This window comes from Rhamphochromis longiceps, linkage group LG20, assembly GCF_057381845.1.
Source record: "Rhamphochromis longiceps isolate RC_006_pf linkage group LG20, R_longiceps_female_GT1.1, whole genome shotgun sequence".
Classification (NCBI taxonomy): Eukaryota; Metazoa; Chordata; class Actinopteri; order Cichliformes; family Cichlidae; genus Rhamphochromis; species Rhamphochromis longiceps.
The window spans coordinates 12,130,461-12,156,564 of record NC_140576.1 but is presented as its reverse complement, the minus strand read 5'-3'; the positions used below and the strand labels follow the sequence as shown (position 1 = coordinate 12,156,564).

The 26,104-nt window shown below is 41.1% G+C and overlaps 1 protein-coding gene and 1 long non-coding RNA gene across 3 annotated transcripts; both read right to left on the bottom strand.

Moving 5' to 3' along the window:
* Positions 1–2,255: 2,255 nt before the first annotated feature.
* tmem240a (transmembrane protein 240a) lies at positions 2,256–21,750 on the bottom strand. The gene is made up of 4 exons (XM_085394261.1): positions 20,924–21,750; positions 20,430–20,536; positions 16,649–16,857; positions 2,256–2,895 (listed from the first exon to the last, which is right to left on the bottom strand). Exons 1-4 carry the CDS (start codon positions 20,978–20,980, stop codon positions 2,741–2,743), a joined length of 528 nt encoding a protein of 175 aa, XP_085250387.1. The 5' UTR covers positions 20,981–21,750; the 3' UTR covers positions 2,256–2,740.
* Positions 6,016–8,950, bottom strand: LOC146645030 (uncharacterized). Of its 2 annotated transcripts, XR_014909173.1 has the most exons (5): positions 8,903–8,950; positions 8,166–8,781; positions 7,655–7,807; positions 7,197–7,282; positions 6,016–6,595 (listed from the first exon to the last, which is right to left on the bottom strand). It is a non-coding gene; the product is annotated as an uncharacterized LOC146645030 (long non-coding RNA). The 2 variants fall into 2 exon arrangements; XR_014909172.1 differs by lacking the exon at positions 8,903–8,950 and having other exon boundaries at positions 8,166–8,888.
* Positions 21,751–26,104: the final 4,354 nt, after the last annotated feature.

Genomic DNA, 26,104 nt, shown 5'->3' with positions numbered 1-26,104 from the left:
TTAATTTATTCAATGTAACAAATATTTTATCAAGTTAGGTTTGCTGTCAGCCAAATTTAAGTTACTCATGCTGGTTTGTTTGTGATCATTTGTAAGATAGCATTAGCTAATTCTTGGCTAATGCTAACTGATTGGTCAGACACGATGCTGGACAACACCAGCATGGGGATATCGGCCAACTCCCTCGTCTCGCTCTCCACTCTTTGATGTCTGTAAGTAATTTCCTGTTGAGTTTACAGGAAACAGTTTACAGATACAGTTGATAGTTTCAAGTCTTATTCAGTACAACATTATCATTTTGTAAATGTTTTAGCACATGGCTACCTTGCATTGGCAATTTGCTTCCATTTGAGCAAAAGCAGCTGGAAAACACGCTTGTCTGAGGGCTATACTGGACTTTCTAAACCAATGGGTGACGTCAAGGTGGGGGCGTAACCATCTTTTATGTACAGTCTGTCAGTCTGCCCTTCAGACTCTCAGCAATGAAGATGGGAAGTTTCTTTCAGCACATCAGAGTTCATAAGCTAAAGCCAACAAAATAACCACTTTGATCACATGCTGTAAGTATAGCGATACTATATTCTTTTACCAACATGGTATATTTCATGTGCTGTAAACAACAAGATAAAAATAATCTTTCGATTCTGGGCTATAGTATGTTCGAACAACTGGCACAGGCCAACTTTTGCATTCCTTATTCCTGTATTTCCTTATACTCGTGTGCTGTTTCCAAAGTCTGACTGTGTGTACACTTTAAAACAGCGTTTAACCTAATAATAACTGGAACAAAATGAATCAATAATTTGTCACAAAAGTGGAGATTTTCCGTCTTCTCATAAAACATATTTTTGGCTTCCAGACTGAAATGAAGCATTCGTTTAAAATATGTCAACTTATGCACAATTAGACACTGTGAGTGCACGTGGAGCCAGCATCTGTCGATGACGACCGAAGGACATGTATCTGGTAGCATATACATTAGGGCCAAAGTATTCTTCTAAATGTCCTCGCTGCCTCCACAAGCTGTCATTATGCTCCACTGGATAATGATGGAGGGCTTTTCTCAGTTGCATCCAGGTGTCACTGGCATTGTTAGTCACAGCAGAAGTGATGTTAGTCAGTGCTTTAGAAATTTCTATTTGAATAATATTAAACCAAACTGAAGTTGTCAGCAGGACCTCTCTGTATAATCAGTCTGTTGGTGGTGCTCTGAAATGAGAACGCGTCCTCATCTGCGCTCATATGATTGGAATGACACAATCAAACATCAGAGGTCACTGTTGTGCTTCAATGGCACTTTTAATAAAACAGACATTTCATCCTCACAACAGCAATGTCTGGACAGAGAGGGTGAGGGGAGGGGGGGCTGGGTGAGGGTTCCCTCTGCTGATAGGCTGGTTGCTCCTGATAAGTGAGAGGGAATTGGATAAAGAAAATTGAACTGTGCTCCCCACAGTGAGCGGAACATGAGCAGGCGTGTGTGCATGTGTGTGTGTGTGTGTGTGTGTGTGTGTGTGTGTGTGTGTGTGTGTGTGTGTGTGTGTGTGTGTGTGTGTGTGTGTGTGTGTGCGTAAATGTGTTGAACTGACTCATCTTGGCTGGCATTTATTTCTCCTCCAGTGTCTACTAAACAACAATAATGTAGCAAAGAGAACCCGGATCACAACCATGCTCGCTCCCCTCTCCCTCACATATTTACAGGAAAAATTAATACATTCAGTTAATTCACTAAGTAACAAAGCTAATTAATGTGTGTGTGTGTGTGTGTGTGTGTGTGTGTGTGTGTGTGTGTGTGTGTGTGTGTGTGTGTGTGTGTGTGTGTGTGTGTGTGTGTGTGTTTTTAGCAGAAATCACATGGTTTCACATCCAGTTTTCCAAACAGACTCGTGTTGCTTTTCCCATTCCTACAAACTTTACCCACAGTCCCATCATTAATTTTTCTACTGATGAAAGACTCACACAGAACCCCCCAACACCCCTCTCCCACCTCCCACCCCCCTTTTTAAACACTGTCAGATCCCACTTGCCTGTTTTTATAACTATTTACAGAAGCAGCATTCTAACCGTCACAAAAACCCACCCACCCGCCAGCCTCACTCACCCTACCCTGTGCCAACAAAATCCTGGTCCCACCCAATAGAGAAAAAAAAAATTATATATATATATATATATATATATATATATATATATATATATATATATATATATATATATATATATATATATGTGTATATGTATATATAATGACACCTGTCTTGCCGCCCCGTTCCATACACTACCCACATCTTACCCTGTTCTAAAAGAGCATGCCAAGTTTAACAATGAACACAGAAAATGTCTCTATACAGAAAAAAACACCCTTAAAAATTTTTTTTTTCTTCTTCCTCCCACAATGGTGGACATGGACGTAAGACAAGATTTTAGTGGCAACAAATAATCGTCATCTTGCTCCATTTTGGGATTTTTTTTGTAATTAATTAATTGATAAATTAATTTTTTTAGGTGCTGACAGGGACTGGTTTTAGTCAAAAGAAAGTCCTGTCATTGGGGTTTTGGGGGGCCATGTTATGAATAGTGGGAGGGTAGTTTTCAGGGTCTCTTAGGCAACAGTTGGCCTTGGGGCAGCTGGGAAGGGTCACAGGTGTTTTAGAAGGGAGGAGAAGAGGGGTACAAGGGGAGGGGCAGGGGTCGTCTATATTATTTTTGTTTAGTTTATTCTTTTTTTTGTTTTGTTTTAAAGTCAGAGGTGGCGGGGACTTGGGTGGCCGTTGTGGTAGAGCTTCTGCTTGATGTGGACCATGTTGCCACTGGAGTCTTCCAGCTGTCTGAGCTGGGCTCGGCGACGGAGGTCTCGAAGGTTGCAGAACTGGGGCAGCCATGACCAGGATGGAGTATCTGAAGAAGAAAGATGAAAAGAAGTTACGTGTGACTGAGTAAGTCATTTATTTTTTATTGGAAGTCATAATTTAATTTGTTTGCAAAAGTGCAGAGGATATGGAATCACACGGGCCGATTTACCTGCTCATACATCAAGCTGAAAATACAAAAAAAGCAAAAATGTTGTGGGTCGTTAATAACCTTATCCCTTTCTTCATCTGATTGTTGAGAATTGTTAATATCTAATCAGCCAATCACATGGCAGCTAGTCAATGCATTTAGCCACGGTCAAGACACCTTGCTGAAGTTCAAACTGAGCATCAGAATGGGGAAGAAAGGTGATTTAAGTCATTCTGAACAGGGTACGGTGGTTGGTACCCGACAGACTGGTCTGAGTATTTCACAAACTGCTGATCTATTGAGACTTTCCTGCACAACCATCTCTAAGGTTTACAGATAATGGTCTGAAAAGGGGAAAATATCCAGTGAGTAGCTCTCAAAAATGTCTTGGTGTTAGAGGAGAATAGGCAGACTACTCTGAACTGGTAGCAAAACTTAAGTAGCTCAAATAACCACGTGTAGCCATGCATGCACCCTGAATGCACAACATATATAAAATTTTGAAGCAAACCAGCTGCAACAGCAGAAGACCACACCTGTCAGCTACAATTACCATAGCCTCACCAAACGTCGTCTGGTTAGATGAGTCTTGATGTCTGTTGCGACAAATTTAATGGTAGGGTCACAATTTGGTGTGAACAAAATCAAAGCATGGATCCATCCTGCCTTGACACTGCTGGTGGTGTAATGACAAAGTTTCTCCCTTTTTGAACAGTGTACCCATCTTCTGATGGCTGCTTTCCACCAAAATAATGCCATGTCACAAATAATGCCATTTCATGAAGCTCGAATCATTGCAAACTGGTTTCTTAAACACGACAATGAGGTCACTGCACTCAAACAGCCTCCACATCTTAATCCAATGAAGCACCTGGGATGCGGTAAAACGGGAGAGTCACATCATGGAAGTACAGGCAACAAATATGCACCAACTGTGTGACGCTTTCAAGTCAGAATTAGGGCAGTACTTTTAATGAAATTACACCGAGGTTCTGCATCAGTTGCCAGTCATTGATTATAGTACAGTAGGATACTAACAAAGTTCATTCAAAGTACTTTTAGCTGAACCACTAATCGAGATAAAACTATAGCAACACATAGATCCCCGAATTCCTATATGTAACATGTTAGTATTCCACCAGATCTCCGGACTACAAACTCTCTCTCTCTACTTTTAAATCACGTTTCAAAATCCATCTATTCAGAACTGCATACACGTCATTATACATCTTAGTCCATTTTTACCCTGCTCAGCTTTTATACTTTCATGCTTGTTTTTCCCCCTCTCTTTCTTGTTTACCTTATGTTTAAATTGTATTTTTCCATGTTTTATTATATTGTATTGTTGCTACTGTTCTGTGCTATTGTAAGGTGACCTTGAGGGTCTTAAAGGCGCCTATAAATAAAATAATAATAATTATTATTATTAGTATTATTATTATTATTAGTAGTAGTAGTAGTAGTGGTAGTAGTATTGTATGAATTTTGCCCTAGATTCAGTTTAAAAAATCATTTAACCCTCTTTCTTCAACTTTCAGGTTGTACACTTAAGTGTTTCAAGACAAATATTTTTATTAGTAGTAGTAGTAGGAGGAGGAGGAGGAGGGGGGGGAGGAGGGGGAGTATTCAAGTCTTATATGAAACATAAATAGGAAATGTTCAATGGGAATGAGAAATTAAATGTGAAAACATTTTTTTCTGTGTCGTTTCTATATGTAATGGAGGAACTCAGAGTTTGAGCCTTTTAAAAGACCCAAAAACATGAAAATGTCAATATTTCATATAAAAATAGCCAAAAGACTGAGCTGCTAGACAGTGGAACTAAAGAAAATGCCTCAGCGATGATGTTAACACAAAGTATGGGGACGTGAGTATGTGGTTTAATAAGCTGCACTGTCATTCGCACATGCAGTTGTGTCGATGTAAGAAGCTGAATGCAAGCGTTTAAAGACACCAAAGCCGAGCAGCTAGACGACACACTCATGAGCTCAACACACACAATAGTGTAAAATCCTAAAATCCTTCTTAGCCTGGTTTTCTGGTTCTAAATCCAGTTAGAGTATACAAGGCATATCAGCAACCAGACACACAACACTGAAAAAAATATGTTGTTGGATTTACTTAATTCAATGGTGGACATTTGTTGCACACAGATGTTTTGCTTTGGCAGCAACTTAAACAATTGAGTTAAATTAACACAATTTATTCATGTTCAATAAATCTGTGCAATTTGTGTTGATAAAATGTGACTTAAACATGTTTTGATGAAGTAATTTGAGCTCTTGAAATATTTTAATCCTTCACAATTTTCTCACTTTATCCCAACACCATTCAATAACTTTTACCCAATACTACTTGGTCACTTAAATACTACATGTTATCTTCAAATTACATTTTGCTATTATATTCTAGTATCAAATACACAATTTTCAAATGGAGGCCTTATAACAGATTGTATTGTTCTCTTCCAAGATGGTTGCTGGCATCCACCAGTAACCTTTCAAAACAACATGTCTAATTTCACTGCAGTAGTTAAAGAATTAAACTGACATTACTCCTCTACTGAATCTATATAAATCAACAGTTAAATAATGTCAGTTCTTCCGTGTTCTCTGGAATCAATCACAGCAAAGAAATTAGACTGTTTCTTTAGAAAAATGTTGGGAAAGAACAATACAAAACATTCTATTTAAGGCCTCTGACATCAAGATTCAGTTAAACAACAATTATAACTAAACAATTTGAGGTAATGTTAGTTTCCATTAACATTAAATTAGGTTACTGAATTGGCAAACACCTTCCTATTAACACTACCCATTTTACCCCAATAACTAAAGAAATTAGCACTTGCAGGTCAAAACCTTTATTCAAGAGACGCAAAAATAACATTGATACAGTGACTGTCAAAAAATACAGCACTGATCATACTGTGACATCTTGGTTCAAAACAGCACACTTAGAAATATTCAACGTTCTTTACTTCAACTGAATGAAACTGAAAATACCATTTCACACGACCCATATGGGATATTTAGACTGTATAACTGTTCACGCTACATCTCTTCACTAGTAAAAGAAAGAAAAAATACAAAGAGAAATTTAAAAATGCTGCCAAACAGACAAACAGAACTTGTACAGAGCAAAAGGAAAAACAAACAACAACAAAAAACAGCTCGTCCTCATGGCAGTTGCAGAGTATATAAAAATGAACCCTGCGATCCGTTCCTGGAATTGAGCTTCAAAAATGCAGCAGAACAAGTGTGAGATTTAAATGTCCTCTCACCTAGAGCTGGTCACCTCACATGCATAACAGTGAGCTTCGTTGCAGGAGCAGTTTTGTCTTAGTTGTGAGCTTTTCTTGAGAGCTGAGTTGCATCCAACTCCATTACCACCCTTTGAATCACCTCAAAAGTGTAGCAGAGTTGTGATGGGTAACTCATGTTGAAGGAATAAAAAAGGTCCAAACAGCATGGCTACTGCAAAGGTCACGTTATCCAGATCTTGAAGAACAACATCAGAAAAGTCATTGCCTGGCGCATCTCTGGAGACAGATGTTCATTGTGGTTTTCTCAATCTGTGCAGTGGCCTCAGGCAAGTCCTGGTTAAACACAAAACATTTCTTTAAGATTCCTTTTTAAACTCATCTCTTTTGAATCTACCAGTTCTAATGTTAGAGTAATTTAAACCAATGCAAGCAACATAGTAAATAGCTATAGCCAAAGAGTGGCCTGCCATGCTGCCATTCATGGTCTAACAGAGTTTCTAAGAGAGGGTGAAAAACATAATAATTTCAAATGCTTTACATTAGTTTTTGTTAGAAAGACACCGGCCCATCAGAAATCCAGGTTATGTCACTCAGAAGATGTTAGAATTTAGACTTTCAGCCCCACAATTTGGTTAGCTGTTGGTCAGTTGGTCTTTTTTTTTTTTTTCAAACAAAAGCTAATGTAAATACTGGTGGGATTTTCCTTTGTTCATTAGAATGACAAATTTAAAGTTTTTTCACACTGATGTGACCCCTAATACAGGGGTGGGGGTGGGGCCTCAAGGGCCGGCGGCCGAGTTCACTACCAGGCCTCATGTGAACTTCAAATTATTAAAGAGGACTACTGGTCCTAACCAGTCCAATGAGGATCAAGTGGATAACTAAATGCATTTTTAAATGTTGCAAATCCACAATCTACTCATAAAACACTCACCATGAACTCCTGCACCAAGATGTTGCAATTGTCTTTCACACAGATGCGGAGCACTTTGATGAGGGACTTCAAGCATTAATGTCATCCTTGAGTATTATAACAAAGAAAACAAAGATTTGTGAACTTTTCAGTAGCACAGAAGAAAATGATCCCAGACAAAAACTCTTGACTTTTTAAACCAGTCAACATGCAACACCAGCATCTACAAAGCAATAGCAAAAGTTCCTGTTTGACATCAACTTTATGGATATATAGTTTCCAGAACATTTATTTTTTAAAAAAAGATAAATTTTTCTCAGTGGGCCAGTAAATGCATGACGAAAATTATGGCATCCTTTTAGTGGAATCATTACTCACAGGTAATAGTTGACTGTTTCAATGGATGTAGCATAAAAATCTTTTACTGACCTAATGCAATACATATACACTTTGTAGTTAAAGAATTTTAAAGTTCTTACTGTCATAATGGCAGCTACATCCTTTAGCTTTGTGCCCTGTTCCCCCGATCACTTTGCAAACACTTTCAGCAGACTGTCAGAGAGAAACTCAGCTCCGTCAGAAACCTTGACTGTAAAGGCATGGTTGGGATGCACTGGAATGCTGCATTTTATCTAAAATGACATAAAATTATTTTGAAATAACAGCAGGCACTGTGCTTGGTTAATCAGTAATGTTTTGTTGAATAAAAACTGTGTTTCCAGATCTTATGGGATTAAAAAAAATCCAAAGATGTTTGTTTCTGATTTGCAACCCAACAACCCACAAGTTACAACCTCATTTCAGTTCAAGTGTGCATTAATGCGAGTCCAGTAATCACCTTTCTGGCAATACATACAGGTATAAGTTAAACCTATGGCAGATTTTGGATTTCTCAGTTGTATTAATAGGGTGAGTATGCATGCACCTAATAATTATAAAAAACCTATTATAATTAAGTTACAGAAACGAAAATAGAATATACTTTCTTACCATAACACCTTGAACCCACAATCCATCAGCTGACTCCTGGTGAAATGCAGAATAGAGGTCGTCTCTCAATGTGCAGCAAAAAAAACAAAAACAAAAACAAAAGGACAGCAGGTGAGGGCAGGAGGGGTAGGGATGTAAGCTAGCATAATGCCGCTGATGATATTAGCTAAAGCTGTTCAATGTCCAAAATCTCACTAACACCACGGTGCAGTAAATACACAATGTAACTGAAGAGTCAGTTGGCAAATCTATTCACACAGAAAACCAAATTATGTTATGAGTGCCTCGTAATTAGGTTTAATGTGATATTACGGCTCTTGTGCCAAAGACAAATTCAAATGAAAAAGCGCCAATTCTTTGACAACAGATAAAACAGCAAATAAGCTAACGGCTCTTTTTTAGCATGTTACATGGCGACACTCTAGACGTTTAACTACATTTGGCTGAAATATGGTAAATATTAATTCAAAAAATCAAGACATACCAAAAACGTAGAGTTGGCTGCTCGACTTGACTGAGATGGATGCCTTTTTTAAACCACGATCCAAAGCCCGCGAGATGAAATCACGCGTGGTTTCACGAGATTTAACGTTGCTATCTTATTGACTTACTTCACCTGAACATGATATGAACAATTTAATACACCCTTTCTGCATATCATGTAGTTTTTACACTATATAGTTACATTTAACTTTAAAACATGAGGCAATTGTGTTAAATACATGCAAGATGCTTACATAAATCCAAGAGATGGCCAGTCCCTTTTTTTCAGTGAAGCTGGACTGATCTCAGACCCATGAACCTCCTTTTATTTGACCTTAATGTCATGATCTTTCTTTCTTAAACTTTTATGAACTAGAAAGAAGAAAAAAAAATCAAGAATCTGTATTTACAAAACCAACTGAAATTAAAAAAAAATTAAAAAACCCTTTGTGGTAAATGCCATTAGTTTATACTGGTGAAATTTGCCAATACAACCTGCATGATGACGCTTTGGTGTGTCTGTTTATTAGGATATTTACATGAGTGTGAGTCAACCTCCTCCACGAGGTGTTGTTTGCACTGTAATATCTGCCGACAAATACCCTCCTTATTAGAAGAATTAAATAAGACAAATAGGCTACTTATCAGGAGGAAACATTCACTCTTCCAATGTATTTGGGGCTCTTCCTGAATTATCTACAATCCAGCTGCTAAAATTGATGTGACGTCAGTGTCAGTGATATCTGATGATCTATCTGTTAGTACATTTTTGTGATTTCCAGACGTGTTCTAAAGCAGTTGTGCACGATAAACATGTTGCAATGGAGAATCATTTATCAAGATGATCCTCAGTCGACTTTTTGTTTGCTTGTTTGTTCTCTTTATAGACATCTGTGCATTAATTGCATTAATTCAGTAAAGATATTTGTGTGTGGGGGGGGGACTTGAAATGAGCAAACTGTGCAGTTGGAAACTGACTGAAAATATAAATACATTTTGGCCTGACTCACACTGGCTTTAAAAGCAAAGGTTTGCGCGTCGATTTGTCCTTTAATAGTTTCTATTTTTCATCCTTGGAGATAAGATGACGAGAACCGTGATGGCTCACGCGTCACTTTTCTGCTCTGAAATGAACAAATTTCTGGGCTAAATGTTTCGATGGCCAAACGGGTAAACTTACTGTGTGTAACAGTCTCAAAGATGGACGAGCTGAATGTAACAAACAAACAAACAAAAAGAGAATCAGACGAGTAATGTTCCTCTTTTGCCTGGTATAAGCGTAATGAAAAGAAAGGAAATTTATATATATCACATTTCATTACACATAAAATAAAATAAAAGTCAGTTTATGTCTGTGAATTTTGCACAACGATGTTACATTTTTATTTTGTCTTCACAACAAACGTAGCTTTTTATTCTGTGGAGCAGAAGCGAGCTGTTTACGACGGAGAAACCGAGACGAGAATTAAAAAAAAGAAGAAGAAGAAGAAAGTTTGAAATATTGCATGTGAACTGTAAATGGCGTCACTCTTCACGCGCGCCGCGGCATTGCCCTTGAGCGTTCACATTTGTGCTTCGACTGTTGCATCGGTGACTGTGTCCTGGCATCGCTGCCATACACCAAAATGGATTTCACATATGACATTATACATATTTAAGACACAACGGATCCATCTGACTCCACCCAATTAGCAGCCATCACATCACACGTACAGAATACGCGTCTCAAAGGCCGACCTGGCGTGAAATTTGTGTCTGTGCCTGGAAACAAAGTAGAATTTATTTTTTTCATTTTTATTTTTTTTTGCAAATGCGAGGTGCATAATGTGAGGAGGGGAGTGGCGGGGCAGACGTTTGTGCTTGTCAGGTTATAAACTGGAGCCGGCGAGGCGGCGCGAGGTCCACAGAGACAGCAGAGAGAGAGAAGGAGGGGAGAGCCCCAGACAGCAAACCCAGTATAGCAAATGGCCCTGCTAGAGGATGAGCAAGAAAAGAGGGGGTGGTGGTGAAGTTAGGCAAGAGCTGGTGGGGGGGGGGGAGTGTTCTGTGGATGAGAGGAGGTGAGGAGGAGAGGGAGAGAAAGGGAGAGTTATTTATAGCTGTGAATGGGTATGCTGTCCACAAGGACTGCTCTGAAGGGTATCCAAAGGAAAAGGGGCAACCAAGACAGGTTTCTCTCATTTGAATAAAAGGATGGAGGTGGAGATTGAGTCCGGAGGAATGATAATGGCATGGCAGGAGAAGAGGGAGGCAGAGATACAATTGTTATGCTTTAAATTTAGAGCGGGGGGGGTGCTAAGTCATCGTTTTCTCAATTTGTGTGATCGTTGTTGCGTTTTTTCCGTTTGGCCTTTCGAGTTAGGCGTTCACGGCAAGGCAGCAATAACAGGAAAATGTATTTGCAGCAGGAAGCACTGTAAAGGAAACAGACAGGAGTAGATTCAATAAGTGAAGAAGAGGGGGAGAGAGGGAGGAGCTAGACGAGGAATTAGGAGGAGGAAAAAAGGGAACAGTGTGCATCTGAGTGCGCTGTGTATGCGTGAGTGCGTGTGCGCGCATGTGTTTGTGCGCATGTGTGTGTGCGCATGTGTGTGTGCGCGTTTCTCACTTGCTATTCCAGCTGCTCTTCCCCTCGTTCTATTTTTAGCTTTGGAGGGGAGTTTGTGTGTGTGTGTGTGTGTGTGTGTGTGTGTGTGTGTGTGTGTGTGTGTGTGTGAAGTGGGGGTGGGGATGTGACAGCATCTCCATCCTGCTCCCCACCATCACACACACTCTCCTCCCCGCTCTGTCAGCCTCACCTTCGCTCCTCATCTCGGGGAGGCTAAACGAGTGTGACCTAGCACCGGCACATACAGAGAAATGAGGGGTATTCCCTCCAAGTGCCAAAAAAGCCCCAACTATTCTCCCCATTCTATAAGTGCTGCTAATGAATATGGATGTTCTTCTTTCCCTGGGTGTTTTTTATGATGATTTTTGCACTGTTGTACTAATGCACTGCAGAAAACCAGCATTGTTCTCAATTCCATGACTGTGCAAAGCAGCAGCAGCCAGCAAACATCAAAGGTTTTACTATTCGAGCACGTTGTTCATTATAGCTGCAAACGAATGGTAAAACCTCCATCCTAAAGCCCCATATTAGTGCATTTTAAAATCACTGTCACTCTTTGATCAGCTCTTGACAGATTCCCATCCCGCCTGGGGAGCTTTTCCATGGCGGTCCCAGTATCCAGGTCACATATCATCTACTTTATCCTGAAAACTGAAGATCCAGGCCACCTCCTCATCGTGGGGCCTGCCCCAAACTCTCTGTACCCGCTACAGCATAGAGACAACAGGATAGTGCAGTTTTCTCCATGTTTCAACATTCGGTGCCTCCAAACTCGGCTGAATTGCAGCAAAAGAATTGCTAAATGTTCATGAGCGTTTCCAAACATGACTTCAATCCTGGCGGGGTGGGAAAAGGCTGAGAACCCACCATGATCGTGAGCTGTGAGGGACTTCATGCTGTCATGTCATGATTTCACACGTGCGTCTAGTGGCTGTTTAACTTTGGCACCACTGAAAGCTTTTTCATTTCTTTGCTCGAGCCCGCACAGGCGCATAGGCCTAACGGTGCCAGCGAGCTGTACAGCACATGCTCTGTCTCATTAAATCTGCCGCGTTTGCTTTCTTTTGCAAAAGTAACATGCATCCTTCATCTGTCACGAGGAGATGGGGAGAGAAATGAGACGGATATTTCAGGGAGGGAGCGTGCCGACAGAGGGAAATAAAGAGGCAACTATCACACTCAGTTGGATTTAAACACACGGTATGTGGGAATGTAGCATTCTCTACAGCGCAGCAGATGGTGGGAGTGAAGTCATCTCACTCTCTGTTTTTCAAGCCTGGTTTAAACCAGTCTTGGTGATTGCTGTGTGTGTATTCTTACACATATGGGTGACAAATTAAAAGAATAACCGACAATAAAGACTCGCTTTAATACCTGTGAATCCCTTTAGCAACATCTCCTGCCCTGTGGATTGCTTTCTTGAAGGTTGAAAATCTGGGATATCTCTGAATTGATTTGCAGTGACCCGTCGTGCTAAGTGGATACAACGGAGCATCACAGAGGCACTGGATCCCTTCATTGTAGGGCTCACAGATTCAGGCTTTTTCTTTGATTTGTCACTCATCACTGTGTATCACACTGATGATCACACCACAGCAGTGTTTGCTTTAAAATAAAAAATGGTTTGGTCAGATTTCCCTCATTAATCAGTTAACTTCCAGGACTTCCACCGCATTCATTCAGTGTAATATCAGCGGTGACAGTTTTCCTTTTTGTCATCCACTGCGCTGATGCTCCCACGCGCTTCATTATTATACTTTTAAGCAAAGATCTTGGAGAGCCGGAGATATGGCACTTGATGAGCAAAGATGGTAGTAGAAGTATCATTTCCAAAGGGGAAAGAGCTCTTTAAAACCATCATTTGGAGCAAAGTCAGAAACTTTATAAGCATTTTTATCAGATTGGATTAGTGACTCTATACATGCAGTTTTTATGCCTTAGTGACCACTGTGATTAAAGCTTATTTAGGCAATGCTTCAAAGTAACTTTCCAAATAACAGCCCATTTCAATGTTGCTTCCAAGTGGCAAAACTTGCTGCTAGAAAGACTATTAGAGTATCCATGTAATCCAACTCACAAAGTTACAACCTCCAGTTACACCTTCCACTGAAATGCCTCTCTTGTTAGCTTTCTCAAGTGCACGGTGTTGTATAGTGTGTGGTGTACACGGCAGCTCTATTACAGATACAGAATGACACGCTAACGTGAACTGATTAGTCTGTGTGTCCGTGTTAAAAGCATCTCAGTAAACACATATTTCATGTTGCTATGTGTGTGTGTGTGAGTGAATGTCTGAATTCATGTGGAAAAAGGTACTGCCTCTGAAAAGATTGCTTTAACTGACTGATATTGATTTAAATTGAACTGGCCACCTCATATCACGCCTGGACTCCATTTAAAAAGGTTTTCCAACCTTGCAACTGCTTAATAAGCGTCACAGCCAAATGGAGCGCAGCCATTCTTTGTAGTTCATTTAGTCTGGTGACCTCACGTAAATCCTAGGACAGCTCCACCCACCTTCAGCTGAAGAGGAGGTCCAATCAGCATATTACTGGAAATACCTTCAGTGGAGGTTGTTTTTTTTTTTGACATTTTTTAATATGTCACAACCAAAATAACATGGAAGTATAATGATGGCTGAATTTGCTTCAGCTGCTTTGGTTTCTGGGCTCTGATCTTGAACGTGCTGGTTTAATATCACACTCACATGGCTAAGTGGGAGAGATGAACAGAACAGAGGATCTGTTGATGGCGTTGGCTGATATGTCTACTATGAAAGACTCATAATTAAGAGCCCAGATTCATGTTTTCTGTCAGTGTAGCTGGGAAAACACAACTACTTGATCACAAAGATGTTCCAATAGCAGATGTAGATTTTATGAACTGTTTTTCATTGTTATTGGTAAACATAATACATGTTGGAATAAATGAAAGTTATATGAGAAAATAAATACCACTATGGAGGTCACAACAGCTTCCCAAAAGTGAAGCCAAAATATTTCTGTGCTGCTGACATCAACTTCCATTAAATCCTGTGTTAAGTGCACAATGTCCCCAGTTACTACAGCGCAGACACTCACAAGTGCAAGATGGCAGCTCTTATTTCTGAGATAAGTTGGCTTCACTTTTGGACATAAACAAGAAGTGTTGATGCATCATGCACCTTTACAGATTTGCTATGGAGCTGTCATCAAAATCTTTTGAATTTTAGTGTCTAATTGTCATTCTTTAACGAGTTAAATGCTGGAGCCGCTTTAAAGCTGTCAGTGGATACTACTCCACTACCAGAAACTCTGGAAAGTCAGTACAACTAAAGTTATTTTAGTACACCTTTGCCTTTTACACCTTTGTAAGTATTTAAACCAGTTATCTGAATATTTTTAGCACCATAGATGTGGTGCAAAATGCACAAAAAGATAAAACGGTCTTTACTTTTTCTGGAGTTCCTCACGTGTCTATCCTCGGTCCCTGATTGTTCTGTAATAAGAAGCTAGACTTGGGATGTATGACTGTGAGATTCCATTTTTATGTAACTCAACCAAACTGTAAAGCAAAGTGAAAATGTCAGCACAGAAAAATTTCTCACAATGCACAAATCTCCACATAGCATTATTAACGATGTCATGTAACACAACCAAAAATGCAGGCCTGTCATTAAACGTTTTATTGAAGGAATAAAGTTTTATTTAAGAAGAGGGGTTTATTAAGCTGAGATTTCTTTTTCTCTCTTTTGGAGCCTCCATAAATGTCACGTTGCTCTAGATCTGCAGTCATTGTAGAAGAGACATCAACATATTACAGTTGTTTCAGAGCACTGCTCTCAGGCCAATCAATCAAATCTACCATATTACCTAAATCCTCATCTCCATTTAGAGCCTACCTGGAAATTGAACAACTGATGTGGTGTGACTGGTTAACCCCATGACTGCTGCTTGGAAAATCCCTGTTGAGATTGGAACCTTTTAAAGGACAAAGTCAATGCATCTCAGGCTTGCAAAGTTAGGGTTTTCCTATAGATCCACTCTGAACACTCAGCTTTATCTTTAGCACTGCCATACATTTTCCCCAAAGTTTTGTTTTTCATTTCCTCTTGCGCTGTTTACTTGTTTTGGAAAAGTGTTACGCATGTTCATTATTTATTATTAGTCTACACTTATGCTTGGCTGAACTTTCAAACAAGGAAGTTATCTAGCCACGAATGTCATAATCATAATTGTTAATTTGCTAAGTCGGACCCTGCAAAGCCACTTTGTCTAGTCGTCCCAATTAAGTTCAACCGAATGGAGGTTTTAATTGGAGGTTGCATCATCTATATTACATATTTAAAATCCCATTAATATTCTGTTTTACTTGCATTGCTATTTTGCTCTTATAGCATCCCCAATGAGATCATTAAAGCTCTAACTTATCACAGACCCTAAACAGAACTTTTCTGGGTGAGCCGTTTATCCAAACACTTGATGTAAACCTAGCCCTAGGCTAAAAGGACACACATCTTCCAATGCAAAAATAAGTAAGTTTAAGTCTAGAACTAGGCTTAATTCTTCTCAGGTAAACTGAGCTTAAATATGTGAACTTTAATCCAAGCGAAGATGTCAGCTGTTCAGTTTGGCTTAATGCTAACACAACATTCGGGCTCAGAGGCCGATGCTGAATAACATACCAGCGTGCAGCAATAGACACAAGTGATTGCACTAATGTATTTAAAAATGACATACCTGCAGGGAGTTTAATGTGAGTCAGCAGTTTGGGAAAGACAACATTAAAGAGTGATTTTATGTTGTCCTATCAAGTAATGAGCTGAATACATCCCGAGCATAGAAATTACACTTAATGACAGTGCCATTACATGAGCATATGACTGCTGTTTCCTGCAAACAAATTAAGTATTATTAGTGAAATAAGGTGTGAGATATGTGGACTGTCCAAAAAAAAGAAGAAAAAGAGGACAGCCGTTTAAATTTAGCTTCAGCTCAGCTGGTTTGTCTGATGTGCCTACGTCTGAATCATCGCAGTTGGAAGGTTTCGCTGTGATTTTTTTTCCAAGAGGTCGCAGTAAACTGAGAAAAAAATCAGCAAGAAGAGCCAAAAGTGGGCCAAGCAATGGGGGTAAGGTCATTTTCCAGAGCTCTACCAACTGCTGCGTTAACCTGGCAAGCACTTAGAGATCCAGATACATTGCGGATAGTTACACGAAAAGATCTTTCTGCGTTTTTGCTAATACCCTGCAATAAAATACACGTTATTTCATTACATATTACATTTTTTCCAGTCTTTCAAGCATTTGTGCCTCAGGATGTTCAACTAAAATGAATAAAAACTTATATGATGTTAAAGTATTGCTGAGCTTGCGTATAAGCAGCAGATAAACAGCAGGCAGCGTCCATCTTACCGTAGTATCGGCTCGCCCTCCAGGCCCTGACGGCACAGTGTAGGACTCCATCCAACCACAGCAGCAACCAGCTGATGCAGAAGCCCAGTAGCAGTCCCAGCATTAAGTCCATCTCCTGCTTGGTCACACTGTCACTCACAAAGTAGTTCTCTGAAGAGTCCACCAAGGAATGGTCCCCATCGTATGGGATTACATAGTGGACATGATGCCTGGGGGCGAGGGCAGACAGGGCAAAGTGATGGAAGAGTTAATTATGCTCTATGTTTGCATCTTATATAACCCTTCTAACTAGGGGGGTGTCTGGAGATTTCTAAATTATGATAAGATTGCACAAATCCGCACTTTGCTGTTAACCCCAGAAGCCTTCTCAGGGAACCCATGGGTATCTCCGGGCTGCACTTTAGGCAGAAAAATTCACGGCGGAGTTGTGATTTTTAAATTTGGAGAAGCAGCTCAAGGACTGAACACAGAAGGGTTTCTGCCTCTCTCAGTGACGATGGTTGAAGTGCCTCTAAGCAAGGCATTTACTCCCATATTCTACCAGCTCAATAAATGCCTTCCTGAGCAAATAGGACATGTATATAATGCAAACTGTACTGGGTGCTCTGGTGTGATCTTGTAAACATCAGTTTGTTTGTTTTTTCACTTTACTTTAGAATTAAAAGTGTAATTTAAAGCCAAACCAGCTCCTGTTAGAAAGTCTCTTTAATTTGCTCCAAATAAGAGAAGCAAGAAAGAAGGCAATTTTATACCTTTACCACAAATTCACAGGGTGCCTGATTGCTACTAAACAGGTGTTCACATCTCATAGGGGAACGCATGGAAATGTTCCACCCATAATGCACAGAGAGGAAGAGGACAGCTTATGCTGCATTACAAGTAAATATATATATAGAGAGAGGTAGATGGAGAAATAGAGAGAGAGATACATAGACAGATACCAGTGCATATGTGTATATATACATATATATATATACATATATATATATATATATATATATATATATATATATATATATATATATATATATATATATATATATATATATATATATACATATATATATATATATATATATATATATATATATATATATACAGATACACACAGTAGGATCTGAATAAAGAATAAAAGAACATCCATAAAGCTCTGTACATCCACTACTGTAGCAAGTAACTAGCTATGGCTATCACATTGCCTCATTGTCCAGAACTGCCCTCCCCGCTACTGTAAAATAGATTCACTTGATGTGAAAGCCTCACTATACAGGTATTGCCTGGCCTCCTGGGAGGGGATGAAGGCGTTTTCAATATAACAACACAGGCAGCTGTCTGACAAACACGGTGAGGGAACGCAGTGGGAGCTGAGAGATTTACCTGTTGGAAGTGAGTCCAGATGCACTCACGCTCTTTGGGACATTACTTTGATAGCAGGATTGGACCGAAGGAGGTTTGTGAAGACCTGCTAGACTAAAGACATGCTGCAGCAATTTAAAATAGCTTCTAACTTCTGTAAATCTGAATGGCTTGCAACTGTTTGATTAGATTTCTCTGTCTCTGACATTACTGTAGTTAAGACTGTTAAAAGTGCGTTAAAAGTTAAGGTATGACTCTGTTCTCTGTATCATGAGCAGCTACAGACAAGCACAAATTTGAACTTCATTAATGTAAATTCCACCCACGCTGCGTGACTGACAGATAATCTCTGGACACTGCGCTGCAGGAACTCTACAGCACTTTAAAACACAAATAGATCTTGCAGATGAGCACCTGAAGCATCTTGCTAAAGAAGTATGACCACATGGGGGATCAAAGCAGCCTCTGAAGTCCATTAACAGGGAAACATCTAAAAAAAAAAAAAGAAAAAAGCTAAGCAATGTGTAATGATAACCCAAAATGTCTATCCAGATTCATTTATTTCCCCTGAAGAAGGACCTTGCTGAAATACTTATAAGTTTCTTGTAGCACATAAGTTTTCTTGTGCACCTTTTTTCCCTCCCCCAATATAAAAAAAATCAGGTCAAGAATTTTGTGTAACACACGCAGTCCACTCCTGTATCTTCCCCATCACGGATACAGCTGTTCTAAGGCCAGGCTTGAGCCCATCATAGATCCTACAACCACATCCAAAACAGAGCATGAGCACTGCCAAATAAAATGACACTGGCTGTGTCCTCAAGCCTGATAAGGTGAGCACTGTGGGCGTCCCGACACCTCCACGCCTCATGGATGGAAGGGCAGGCAGGCGAAGTCAACGCTCTGCTCTATTCATCCACGTATCCCACGTTTCTGCTGTTTGTGTGAAAACAGATGACTGGCTCTCATTCAGGAGTATTTCCAGGTCAGTGAAAGACACTGTGGTTACCTGAGCACTAGCAGGAGGAGCAGAGGTTTTACTGTGCATACTGTTCATTAGCATGGAGGTTTATTTGATCACTTATATGAGAAGGGTTTTTTTAATCATTAGTCTTTTTGCATTACTTACTGAAAGAAATCCCTTTGGCCTCTCAGCAGTAGCAAACATGACATGCCTGTCTAAATATTCCAGGGAAAAAAGCCCATCAGTGATGCATCATCTCATCTCAGAGCTGTACCCAAACATGCAATTTATTATTTTTTTTTTTTGGCCTTGAGTAAACTATATCACATCACATGTATTAGACGCCTTTCAAAACTTTGACTTGGACAAGCATAATATAATTGCCTATGATTGATGGTGACCCATTTCTGGATTTAGAGGCTAAGAAAACACACACACACACACACACTGTGGAACTGCCCTCTTAATGCTGCTAATGAACTGCTAACACATCAGCCCCCTCACTGCAGCATGAACACTATGGGCTGCTGTTTTCTTTGAGTGTGCATCTGTTCAGCTTGCACCAATATGAATAGTGAAAATTCTTCCCTCTAAAGCCTCTGTGTGTTCTTCTAGCTGCTTGTCTGCAGAGCACAGACCAATCAGGATCCAACATGAGGACACTATAGGTGTGCACCCGTTTGTAAAATAGGAGTCTTACTTTAAATCCTGCTCTAATATTGTTGCCATACCCTCAGGCACTGAGGAGAGTTAGGAGGAAGAAGAAAAAAACACAACACAGAGGCCCACTTGTGCCATGGCTCACCCATATATCTAGCCTGTGTCATATTAAGTGCTTAATGATGATGGAAAACACGTAATAATGCTCATTAAATCCAAATTAATACATTAATGAGTGTCATGCTGTTGTTTTTCCACACTTCAATCCCCGCTCTCACCGTGACAGCAAACAGGTAGGCTGGTGAGCAGCCAGCTCCCTCAGCCCTGTAGCACTTCCTAAGCCATAACCACCTCACTTCGGCACTTAGGATCATAATTGGCCCCAGCAGGTTATATTCTTGCCGTGTAGGCCTGCGTGTGAATAGCACGGCGCACTTGATGCTCAGATTGTTTTTGAAACGGCCTCACATCGCTCGTAGTTCATTACCTATTTATGGCTCCGACATACACCTTCGTGTATGGAGCAAAATCAGAAATCCTCACCGCCACCGGTGGTATAAAAAAAAGAAAAAGAAAAAAGCAGCACACGGCGATCAAACGTGAGATCGAGCGAATAATAACGGGTCTGACAGTCGTGTAGCCTGTGAGAGCGCCGACAGGTTTGGCTTCACCGCCGGAAATCTTCGAGGCCTCTTCAGCAATTAAGAATGGACGACTAAAGAAGAGAACACACACGCGTGCACACACACCATGAAGCACACCATGTTTAACCCGAATATCGTGCTGGATGATGGCATTTACCTTCCACAGTTGCAATGACAGACGCGGTCCTCCCCTCGTAGATGCGGTAAGATGTAGTTGTGAAAGCGATCCAGTAGTGCGTTCATGTCCATTAAACAGGCTATCGCCTGCAAAGAACCATTCCAGTCAGCTGGGACATGTCAAGCAATAGGCTAGGCTATTACCACAGACAGCGAATAATTCTTTTCATTAGGTGCTATTAGGATAAATAACAGCAGGCTATAAAGACCACAGAGACATGAGTGAAAATAGTCTTGGCAGATCCTCCCGATTCTAAGAGGGGGGACTCTTGCCTCAAACGGACTTAGATTATTTATTTATGACGGCAGGTAATTATAGGTAGGCTAACCTACTTCCTCGTGTCAGTGATAGGCCTGCTGTAGTTTCTTGAAAATGTGATAGGCCTACATTTTTGAGGCATTTCTGTCAAATCGGGAGGCTCTCAGCCCAGTGAGGAAATAAGATCGTGGCCGAGGGAGGTGAAGGTGTCTTACCATTACAACTGAAGCACCAAGAATCATAAAAATCATGGTGGTTGTGATCATATGCATCAAAACTTCCAAACTGGCCGCCGTCCTGTTGCCCGGGGTTCTACCCGCGGCGGTGGAGACGCTCCGGCTGGGCTCTGGGCGCTCTGTCCCGGCAGGAGCAGCTCATGGAGCCGCCGCCGCCGCTCCTGGCTCCCCGTCCCTTCAAACTGCCCGGTCTCCCTCCGTCCCCTCCTACACACGGCAAGCCGCTAGCCTTCACTGCGCCCTCTCCATCCAAGTATCCTGATCTCCCCCCACCCCCCCACGGTAGGTCGGATGCGGCTGCCGCTCGATCCAAGGAGGCAGTCTTCTCCTAATCACCGAGGCAAAAGTGATCCGTTCCTTCACTCGCGTCTCTAGCTGTATCCCAGTTTAAAGAAACCATAAAGAAAATGAATGAAGGATTCCCCTGATATCCTCTACGGAGTGCCCCGGTATCCTCTCTCCCTCCTTTCCTAAGTTATTCCACACCGGTTCTGCGCTTCAGATTAATGCCGGTGTCCTCCATGGGAGAAGACGGTCGATTTCTTTTGCCTGGACGTTTCAAAGAGCTGCACCAACTCCTCTCACGGCCATCGCCCTCGTCTTTCTCGGAACGCTTGACAACATCGACACGGGGTCCACACAGCTCCAGTCGGGAACTAGACCCACCCTGCGCCCCGAGTCCACTCCGTATCCAGCAACGGCAGCTGCATCAACGCCCGGAGCCAGGATTATCCCATCCTGGCTTCCAGCAGCTACACGAGCATCCACTCCCACCTCTAGTGCATGCGCGCACGCACGCTTTCGCGTTCGCGCTTCTATGCGCGCGAGAGAATCTGTGTATAGTGGGCGGTGTGAGAAGAAAGAACTGCAAGCCCGCTTTAAGGCAAAGGCCTGTAGGCTCGTTATTTACAGGACACCGGCAGAGGCACCGATGGCACTCGTCATCATGATTTAACCTGCTTTATCCCCACAGTAACCCCCCCCCCCCCCCAACCCTAACACACACACACACACACGCCTGCCTTGTGTTCTACTTCTCCCCCAGACACTGCTGCTCCTCTGTTTCTGACTCTGCACCATTTCTGCTCACAACATGCCGCTTGTTACATTTCCAAAATGAGCCTAAGGTTAAAACTTGTTTTGGGGTGTCATTTGGATTACTTGTTTAGGCTACAGTGGAAAGTGTGGAAATTCAGAAAACGTCGAAACTTCTGCAAAATAGTGATAATATTCTACTGGTGGAAATAATAAAGGCCAGTGGTTTCAAAGACTAGTTCTGGTGTGGCATGACATCTGTACCATGGCTCATTGAGCTCACTGAGTAAACATCCTGTTTGATGTATTATTTGAAAGCATCTGCTCTTATTGTCTCCATGGTAAAAGTTTCAAGTTGCTATATAGAATACAGAAATGAGAGGTGGACCTTGCAAGTATGCAAACCATCAAATCAAAGGAAATATATAACTGTCATATCCCAGCCTGCAGCTCAAATATGTATATCCAGATTTCCTGTATCCCTCAAGTATAGTCTGTATTGCCAACCTAGGTACCAGAGAAACAACAAACTGACAGGAAAATGTGTCATAAAAACCAAGTAATCACTCCAGGGAAGGGTGGCTGTTTCAGCACCATGGACAGCAATCATCCCAAATAAAGTAGTGAAACAGACTGAACTGTTGTACAGTATTCCAATTTTCTATGCATGCCCAAATAAAATCTAAAATACAAATACTGTAAGAAAATAATCACTAACCACTGTACTCATACCCTTTGTCTCTGGTGGAGCAGATTTTAAAAACATCTGCTGTTGTCACCCACAGGCACACTCCTGCTAGTGTTACTTCATTTCAACCTCGCCCCTCGTGAAGAAACTGCAGCCAAGATGGGCACCAGTGTAGTAGGCTCTAATTAAAATCTACAGGGGGTAGAATGGGGGTAATGTAAACATTTAACTGTTTAAAAAAAAAAAGGACTTGAAGCCTGAATGGTCATGATTATGAGTGCAGCTTCAAACATGAAGCTGAATGCAAATTTACTAAAACTGAAAAATATTTAAGTGGCCATCCCATCCATTGTCAGACAAGTAAATCAACCTTCAACTGGATTAAAATAAAAGGACACAACTATAATGATAATATAATAAAGCTCCCGATTTTGTACCAGTGGATGCTGTGGTGATCAAGTTTAAATTCAACAAACTACAAAGACGAAGAAGTGGTGGCTTGTGGGTCATAGCCATGGTTTGCAGATGTTATCTATACAAACAACCATGTCATGTCAAAAAAGCCTTTGAGCAAGGCAGTGAAGCTGACAGAGATGGTATGCTCTCTAAAAGACTTCTTCTCTTGGCTCCTGGTGGAGGCGGTCACACTTTCTCCTTCTCCCTCTCCCTTATCTTTCCTGCTTGGCTTCTCATGTCTTTTGTATAGTCTTGCTTATTCTCTAACCCTAAGAGAGTCTCCCAGACTTGTTCTCTAAAAACCTAAAGAAGAATTGTGGATTTGATCAACTGGTCCCTTAACGAAACCGACAACTCCTAGGCTTGGGAGAGCCTGATTGTCCTGCGGAGACGTTTGCTGCTGGATACTCGATTTTCGGTTGCGTCGTGTGTCTGGCAACACTCTCGATGATTCAATTCAATTCAATTCAATTTTATTTATATAGCGCCAAATCACAACAAAAGTCGCCTCAAGGCGCTTCATAGGTACAGAGAAAAACCCAACAATCATATGACCCCCTATGAGCAAGCACTTTGGCGACAGTGGGAAGGAAAAACTCCCTTTTAACAGGAAGAAACCTCCGGCAGAACCAGGCTCAGGGAGGGGCGGCCATCTGCTGCGACCGGTTGGGGTGAGAGAAGGAAGACAGGATAAAAGACATGCTGTGGAAGAGAGACAGAGGTTAATAACAGATATGATTCAATGCAGAGAGGTCTGTTAATACAACGATGGAGATTGAACGACATCTACCAATTCGGAACCACAATAACAGAGTTCTGGCTGATTGGAGCTGGCTCGGACCTGGCTTTTTATCTGGCTCGGACCTGGCTTTTTATCTGGTAAAAGGAAATTTGAGCACATTACTCCGGTTCTGGCCTCCCTGCACTGGCGCCCAATTGAATTTAGGATTCATTTTAAAGTTCTTTTATTGGTTTTTAAATCTTTAAATGGTCTGGCACCTGCGTATCTGTCTGATTTGCTGAAGCCCTATGTCCCCACTCGTTCGCTCCGGTCAGCTGAGCAGCTGTTGCTCTCAGTCACCAAATCACGGTTGAAACTGAGAGGAGACCGAGCGTTCTCTATCATGGCTCCTAAGCTTTGGAATAATCTTCCTCTTCACATTAGGCAATCGACATCAGTGATGGTTTTTAAATCCGGATTGAAAACGCATTTTTATTCACTGGCTTTTGATTCAGTGGTTGACTGACTTGTATTTTATTGTTTTCGCTATGTTTATTATTTTATCGTATTTATTATTCTTATGGTATCTATTATGTTTCTGTTGGTCAGCACTTTAGTCAGCCTTGTGTGTTTTTAAAGTGCTATATAAATAAACGATGATGATGATGATGACTTATCGAAGAACAAGAAGCGGCTACAGCTGTTCAAAATCCCACAAGTCTGGCCGACATGATAGATGATGAGCAGGGCTGTGAGTACTCAGACTGTGTTTTTGAACGCAATATGGACAAGATCTTGGAGAAGCTCATGGCTCTGCTATATGGATAAGATCTTGAAGAAGAACAACGGGAATTGAGAGACCTGGTAACCAGTGATGGACATTAGACCAACTGTAAAATTGGATTCAGTTTGTTCGCACCATCCAAAACAGCTACCATCTTCATCTCATGCGGCCCCCCTGGCGCCAGCTGGATGCTCAAGGCAAAAGCTGACGGGAATAACAAATTCTCCCTTAGCTAACAAGACTGTGTTGTGACTCTCTCCCTCCTCATTCAAGGCCACCCGCGTCGACCGAAGACTGTTGACTTTTGCTTAACTGGGTGAAGGGACACTTTCTCTCGGTTGAACACGGAACACACACACGCACACATACGCATGTACACTGACACAGACCTACACTCACCCCCCACCCCCTCCAAATGCCTTCGATGCTTATGTCTTCTATGTTGTGAGATATGCTGATTCATGTCCTATGTGCTGAGGTGTTTTTCTTTCTTTTCTCAAACTGATCTCCCTGTTGGAGCTCAGTCTGGGGGGAGTTATTTTTTCTCCTCGTCTTTCCTCATGTTGTGCATTTTCCATTGTTATACCTCTCTGACCTGACTTCCCCATGTGATGTTGTAATGTATGTATGGTCGAAGGGTAAGATGGCGCTGGCAAAGGTCGGCAGCCTTAACCCAACAAATTAATAAAGATTATCTTATCTTATCTTATCTTAGTCATAAATGTAAAATTGTGAAGTCAGCTAAAAATGGCCTTTTTTTCACATGATGTTCTGATATCAACTCAAAAATAGAAACTCTTATCATAAAACATGATGTGCCTTGCTGACACACACACACACACACACACACACACACACACACACACACACACACACTGCTCGTGCACATACAGTACAGAGTTGTTGTCCTTTGAGTCAAACGTGGCTGACGGCTCCTATGTTTCACTCAGGTAACGGGCGCTGAGTGCTGCACACGTACAAGCACGCGGATAGCCTGTAGGCCATTACATCTGTTCACACAATGCCAGCACTTACCCATGATAACCCCCACACACACAGAGCCGTATGGCTCCTTTATGTTTTTTCTTGTCTCGTTTTTTGGAAATAAAAAAAGTTTTATGCAGTTTTATCTCTTGAGATTATTTTCTTTATCTGTGTCTGTTTTTGTTGATGTTGTTTTTCTTAACGTTGCAAACATCCTGTTTATTACTTTTCAGCCCACTCCGCCTTATATTCATCAACTGCATGGAGTCATTAAAATGAGTAGGTTGTGAGTAGCCTTAGAAGACATTAAGAAGGCGGAAGGTGGTGAATTTAAAGACCACGAGATAGATAGAAAGAAAGAGAGATATATACTGGAGTCTTGTCATTTTTTTTCCTTGTTGTTTGTTTACTTTGTTTAAATGAAGAAAATTTGCTGCTACTGCAAGCCTTTTTAATCGCATTTACGGTTTGGCCCATTTCTCCTTCCGTACA